The 7,117-nt window shown below is 32.0% G+C and overlaps 1 protein-coding gene across 1 annotated transcript; it reads right to left on the bottom strand.

Moving 5' to 3' along the window:
• Positions 1–635: 635 nt before the first annotated feature.
• LOC112776833 (probable mitochondrial import inner membrane translocase subunit TIM21) lies at positions 636–5,092 on the bottom strand. Its single transcript, XM_025821094.2, has 7 exons — positions 4,781–5,092; positions 4,552–4,679; positions 3,177–3,355; positions 2,972–3,020; positions 2,150–2,269; positions 1,715–1,902; positions 636–1,110 (listed from the first exon to the last, which is right to left on the bottom strand). Exons 1-6 carry the CDS (start codon positions 4,941–4,943, stop codon positions 1,729–1,731), a joined length of 813 nt encoding a protein of 270 aa, XP_025676879.1. The 5' UTR covers positions 4,944–5,092; the 3' UTR covers positions 636–1,110; positions 1,715–1,728.
• Between the last annotated feature and the right edge of the window lie 2,025 nt (positions 5,093–7,117).

The raw sequence follows: 7,117 nt of genomic DNA, 5'->3' as shown, positions 1-7,117 counted from the left end.
ACTTCGCAAGTTGGGGCACATCTCTTGCATATCATGGTCTTCTCTTAATCCAACAAAATGCCAACCATGTGTTTTGGTTTTCACGCCAACCAAACCCAGAAGGACTTTGATCTTGATGTTCCCTATCCTTGGGATCAGAAGTAACGTCAGCATATCCATCCTCTCCAACTTTCTTTCCTTGTGGGATGTTATTGGTTGGATGGTTAATTGTAGTTTGACATCACAATCACTCATGGTCCCAACACGTTAGGATCTTCAGACCGCACCAAATGTTCAGACTATCTAGTAGTAGTAGTTTCGAGTTCAAAAGTTAGTAGGGATCCCAATCCAAATCACGTTGATAACTACGTCGAGAGGACAACATGCAAAATACTCCAATACCTAAATCAGTAAGACTCCTCAGGTGATAGTTAATAACGTACATCATTTTCTCGTGTAGCCGTTTTCCAACTTTAATTCCATGATTCAGTAATGTCTTAGGTTATTGCCTTTTGTGACTTTTATTATTCTTCCACTAAGGTTTGCTAAACTTATAACATCGTATACTCGGTTATTCGATATTAATGAATGATTAGCCTTGTCCATAACAATATCAATAGTTGTTGGTCTGTTAGAAATCCACTCAAACATTCCCATTTTGAAATAGGCAACCAATATCAACCTCAAATATTCCATATCCAATTTTTCTTTTTCTTTTTTTTCTTTTTTTCCTGTTTGGACTACAGACACCTACTTATTCATCTCTAAAAAATTAGCATGGTACACCAGCAACTCAATGGACTTTTGACAACAAGGTATATGAAAAACTGAAAAAATAACAAATAAGTACATGGCACTCCCAATTGCCATCAAGGACAACGCAATTTCTCTGGGTCATCAAAACTAAGATCCCTGTCCATAACTCTTTCCTCATATCTGCAGGTTCTAAATGAAAGAAAAAAACATTACTGAACCTGAGTTTGGGGATCCAGTTTCTCATCTTATTTGCGACTCTTTAATTGTCTATCCTTCTTTCCACTTTATCCCTTAAGGAACTTGAACTGGCTAAGGTGGTCAATATGCTGATCGCTGAATCGTGCAGCCTCCAGTAAAGGACCAAAGATCGAATACCTGCATTGAGCGCTTTATGCAATTAGAATTCTTATTGTTCTAGTTCTGTTTAAATGTAAATCACAAGAACTGGATATTTTGTCTATTTAAAGAGAATTACACAGTAAAACTAGAAAAAAAAAAAACGACGGGGAGGTCAGACTGGCCATATCAATTAGATGACAGTATAGTGTGTTATAAAAGAACGTACAGAGACAAAAAAAAAACACAAGTATCAACCACAGCAACATTCATAAACTAGCTAGTGTAAGCAAGAGTTTAGTTGTATAGTTGGGCCAATCATGAAGGACAAGAATGTAATGTAACAAACATAAGATATTGTGTGCGACAACAGCTATCATTTGCAAGTTGCAGCAGGTAAACTAACTAAATGCACATATGGAACAAATTAACGAAAGGAAATTAAGACTGTGACTTCCGTCTTTTCTCTAATTTTCCCCCCCATCTATCCATTTTTATTGTGTGTTCCAGGTGAAACAGGAGAACAGTACGGCAGTGCTATATCTAAAATCTGCAAAGAACTGCAATCTTAGTATAAAAAAGAAGCATGCTAACTATCTAGAATCAATAGACTGAGTAATCAGGCAATGGTGCAGAGAGAAACCTTTCTCTTCTAAGCTACTTGTTTGCATTGTAAGCTGGAATATATGACTCCAGCATTATTTGTGCTTGAGAAGGTGCTCTAATTTCGACAATCAAATACATGAACTTCCATTCTTTATCGACTGTATCTTTGAACATCTCAGCAAAGACTTTTCCATGTCCATTCGGACCCCGGATATAGAAATTAACCTGTAACCAAATAGAAAATATTTGTGAGAACTGAGGATCATATTACGGACAAAATAGATATGGTGCTAAATAAGTATCTTGATATCTTCCAACTTTTCTCTCTTTTTCTTTTCATCTTTATGTCCCTCTCCACCAAAATTTTTTTAATGAGTTATTGATACCAGAGATCTATGCAAATAGCCCTCATAAAGTTTCGTAGTCATCTAGAAATTTTAGAAATAAATTGACCAAATGCCAATAACTTTACCTCTACATGCTCAGCACCTTCTTCATCAGTCCATACTCTGTTAGGAATTCTTTGGCGAGCAGCACGGTTTCTACTCTCCTGACCGTAGCCCGTAATTGGGGATCCAATCCTCACCCTAATCTGGTACATGGCAAATCCAGTGAAAGTAAAAAAAAGACCAGTAGAGAATTTGCTACTATTTATCATTCAAAATTTAACTTCAAAGGTATCCTTTGATTAGCCTGGTATGTGCAAATTTTAACTAAACTTGGCATTTGCAATAATTACTACACAGAATAAAATGCATGTGCTGAATTAAGTGTCTGTCAAAAATGTGGAAGGAATCATTCTTCAATTAAGTGTCAAGGGTCATTAATTTAGAACCTTTTGTATACACAGGTTTGGTAAATAACTAAATATAGCATATACAAGTCCTTCACCAAGTCCCGAACACATCAACAACACCTTTACTCTGTATATATATAAGGGTTTTGACTGATTAGATAGGTATATATGACCAAGATTCTATGTTTATAAATTCCAGATTTTCAACCATCTGATTATACAGCATCAAGGAAAAACCTGTTAAACATAAAATTAGACATCTTAAAAGCAAGATCTTCTTGGATTCCATGAGCTAAGAAACCTTACTATATAGAAATATTTCAGTTGCCAATATATGGCTCCAACAAATGGTGATTTACCGAACTATAAGCTTCTTATTGTGTCCAACTAACAAAATCTTGAGTCCTGATTTTTGTATTGGTTCTTTGGCATCAAAATGCATTTTGATATTCACAAAAGTTGATATGGAAGAAAGGAAAGAAATTTTTTTCCATTCACCTGACTGTCATCTTGAATTCTTTTGAGAGCCTTGTTATAGATCTTATACCTGTTATCAAGTTAGGGGAAAAATATTGAAGAAAATTAATTAGATAGATTCAACGTGACTGCAGATGAGATACATTGGAAGGCCAACATTCAGACAAAAATACCTTAAATTATGGTCTTACATAACATAGACTCAGCAAAAAGATTAGACACGTACTCCTTTGGTTCAAATATAAGTTCCTTGAAAACGGCGTATCCTGCGGCAGCTGCAATCCCAAGCCCAGCAAGAATGATGACACTGTAGGATGCACCCTCCACAAATGTCACTGGCTTCTCCGGAATATTATATGTTGGAGCACTATACGGATCTTCAACATTTGTTATCTCCTTTTTGGTCTATAAAAAAAGGGAAATGATAAATATATCTATATTATGGTCCTTAATATTACTGTGTATTGCATGTTCGGGAACTCCCTTTTTACCCATCGAAAAGTTGTTTTAAAAATTTTCACCTTGTTTAGGTGATTCGGCGAAAACAGCTTAAGAAGCTTTATTTCCCCCAATTTTAAGCTGATTTAAGCATACACATGGAACAAAAAGCTAAAATTTGAGCAGAGCTTTTTGTATAGTATACACATTATTGTGATTTTACCTGACTTACCTCCAGTATCAAAGCAAACATTATATAATATACAAATAATTACTCCATACACTTTTAGTTACATTGAAACTTTTTATTTTTGTACAATACCAGAAAAAAAATTAATGTTAAAAATCATTCAACCAAAGCAACCAAACATTATGAATTCTCTCATAACCAACTATACAGGAGAAAAAAATGATTATTTAATAAAACAATCATTGAAATAAGATTAATCATTAAGCTTTACCACAGCAAAGAAGGCATAAGATACAGCCATTTCATGATACTGTACAAAACAAAAAAGTAAAACACTTAAGATCAATTGAGTCTAGCCATGGGTTAAACGTTGTTGGTAATTAAATTAATTTGTCAAAGTTCTGAAATTGATGACATGAGCTGGAAGTTCTTCAAATTGTGGATAAAGCTTGCTGCCTTTAACAAGTCAAATTGAAAACCAAGTTAAAAACCTATAGTCAACCAAAATCACCACCTAACTTCACACTTAGTGATTAAGGAAATTAGCAAATCAAGCCTATAAATAGGCATCATATTTAAAGATACCATTCAATTGAAGTTCATAAGTTAATGGACTTAGTTGAGAGTCTTCACTTCCTCGCTATTATGAGAGTATAATAGAGGGTAAAGATATTGCTTATTATTGTAGTGTTGTTCTTCTTCCTAGTATATTATGTTATTGTTGAGAGAAATTATACTAAGATATGTTGTATTGTTTATTGAGGTGTCTATATGAGTAACTGATCATGGCAAATTAATTGTTGGATGTTAAACTTACAAATGTCATTGCCAAAGAAGCACTAATGCAGAATAAAGTGAAAAATTAAAACATCGTTAAATAATAAATTATTGAAACCTACTACGTCCCTAACCTTTCAAACAAGTGAATAAATAAATCAATAAAATTTAAAATAAAAAAGCTCTACATTCAAACCTCATCAGTATTTCGCCTTGTTCTTCTTCCTGATTCATCTGATGCTTTGGAAGACATTGACCTAGCAAAGGAAGAAGCAATGGAGGTTGATTTAGCATGGTCCTCTCGGATTCTAATTCCGGATTCTCCTGCAAAAAGAAAAGAAAAGCATTGATTGATAACAGAAACATTAAGTATTCAGCAAAACAAAAAGGCATAATTGAGTTCTAGGGTTTTAACGTGGTGGCACCTAGGAACCGCAGGAAAGCAAGGGTTCCGGCGGCGCGGCGAGTGATGACGCCGCGCGCTCCCGGGGGCGGCGGGGGAGCAGCGGCGGGGAGGAGCTTGTTGGTAGGTCGGGAAGCATTGTGGGCCCAGGACGAACGGTTGGAGCAGATCCTGCGAAACATCATACTTGGTCGGAGGTTGCGGCGGAGAGAGAGAGACGGAAGGAGACTCTCCTCGACTTCACAGTGTGTTATGTTGTTCGTGAAAAGGAAAGGAAGAAAGGGTTTCAAGAGGGTTTGGAAGTTGGGAGGTTGGACTTTTATCACTTGTTCCAAAACGGCACCGGGTCGCTGATTTAATTTTTTAAGATAGAACCGATCAAACTATTGGTTTACTAATTTATTGGTTAAATTGATAAGTTACTGATTGAATTAGTAAAACCGATTATGTAAATAAAATATAAAATAGTTAAAACTCTAAAATTAAAATTTAAAATATATATTCTAACTAATATATTAAATACAATTAAATTTCAATAAATTATAATTTATTTATTATTAAATAAATATATAAAATTTTATTATTTTTTATGATAAAGATTCTTTAAAAATTATTTTTATATCAAAGTATTTTTATATTTATTATATTGTTATATATTATATGTATTTATTAAAAAATAATATTAATAAATATCATATAATCATAAAAAAAATAATTATATTGTAATCAATAAAAATATTTCATATTTTATATTAATACATATTTAAAAATATTTATATTAATAATTATGAATAATTAAAAATATAATTAGTTCAAATAGAATTGAATATAAAATTAAAATAATATCTAAAAAATTATTGTGCGATTTTACTATATAATTAATAATTAGCATATGAAATAACAAAAAATAACATAACTTAGTTGTAAGAGGACCATGTAGTACAAGGAGGATTCAATTTTAAATTACATTTTCATCAATTTTAAAATTTTTTCTTGAGCGGTTTAGTTGGACCAGTTTTTCACCAATATTTATTAATTTTGACCGATTTTCACCGACTTGATCAATTCTTCCCAGATCTTAAATGGTCTTTAGACTATACTAGACCAATTAGAGTCTAATTTACTGATTTTTCAGTCAAAACGGTCGGTTCGATCCGTTTTTATAACTATGGTACCAACTATTGTTATTCAATAAAAAACTATAATTATTTCCATTTATCTCGTTTAACTTTGAGATTTAATTTTTTTAAATCTATATTAATATTCTTTGGAGTAAATTATTATTTTTATCTATAAATTTAAAATGCTGATAAATTTACTTACGAAAAAATAAAACTGGTTTTAGATTAAAAAAAATAAATTTCAGTTGACAAAATTATGATACTCTTAAAAATTATCGAAATTTTTTAAACTACCTCTACTAACTTACTCAACTCCACTTCCAATCTCCAATTTTTCACCATCATCATTCCAATCTCTAATTATTTTTCATCATTACTAAATTCTTTTCTCATCGAACTCTCATTCTCAGCTACTAACATTTAATTTGTTGTCACCACCACAAGCTTATCTTCGATAATGTTCAGTAAATCAAATAAATTCACATTCTATAATCATCATCATTTCATGAAAAAATACATCAGTAGTTATGTAAAGTAGAATCTATAGTGATATTATTTGTTATATGATAAATTTATATTCTTCAAAAGTATATTGAAGTATTTAATGAAATTAATAAAAAAACATGGGCAATATAAATTCCAATGATATTCATCCTCCACTAAAAAAACTAAACTATATGATCAAAGCTTGGAGGTTTGTGTGTGTAAATGTGTTTTCCTTTTTTGATTTTTTTCAATCTGAATCTCAATTAGAAATTAGATAGTTGTCTTAATTCTCTTTACTTTATCACTCAAAAATATTTTTTTTACCAAAAAATTTTACAGTGGTCACATAACATTCTATTCACCATAAATAAAAAATATAGACCTTTTATAAATAGGGGTTGTGTTTGATAAAAAAAATAATTAAAATAAAAATGATAGCATTGATTCATTAATATTTTTTAAGAATGATTCTTACATGAAAAGACATTGAATAATAAGAAAAAGAAAGATGAAAAAGGTGAGAGAGAAATAGTAATGAGGTTGGAAAAGGAAGAATCGAAGGAAAGTAGAAGGAGAGAACTTTATAATGACAATAGTGCATGTATGTATGAAATATTTTGGAGAGTGTGATGGTGGTGATGGCAATAAAGAGAAAGAGGCGGCAGTAATGGTGATGATAGTAGTGGTAGTGGTGATGGAAGTGGTAGTGGCAGCAATAGCAATGATGGTAGCTAAGTATGAAAGCTTGATGA

Source organism: Arachis hypogaea, chromosome 19 (assembly GCF_003086295.3).
Source record: "Arachis hypogaea cultivar Tifrunner chromosome 19, arahy.Tifrunner.gnm2.J5K5, whole genome shotgun sequence".
NCBI classification, from domain to species: domain Eukaryota; kingdom Viridiplantae; phylum Streptophyta; class Magnoliopsida; order Fabales; family Fabaceae; genus Arachis; species Arachis hypogaea.
Note: the sequence above shows the minus strand (reverse complement) of the source record. Positions and strands in the feature narration are given on the sequence as shown.

Excerpts from the sequence above, each read along its gene's own strand:
- LOC112776833 (XM_025821094.2), bottom strand. The coding sequence starts at position 4,943 with ATGATGTTTCGCAGGATCTGCTCCAACCGTTCGTCCTGGGCCCACAAT. Across the intron at positions 3,356-4,551 it reads CAAGGCGAAATACTGATGAG|ACCAAAAAGGAGATAACAAA; the intron begins GTTTGAATGTAG and ends CTTTTTTTATAG. Across the intron at positions 1,903-2,149 it reads AAGGTGCTGAGCATGTAGAG|GTTAATTTCTATATCCGGGG; the intron begins GTAAAGTTATTG and ends ATTTGGTTACAG.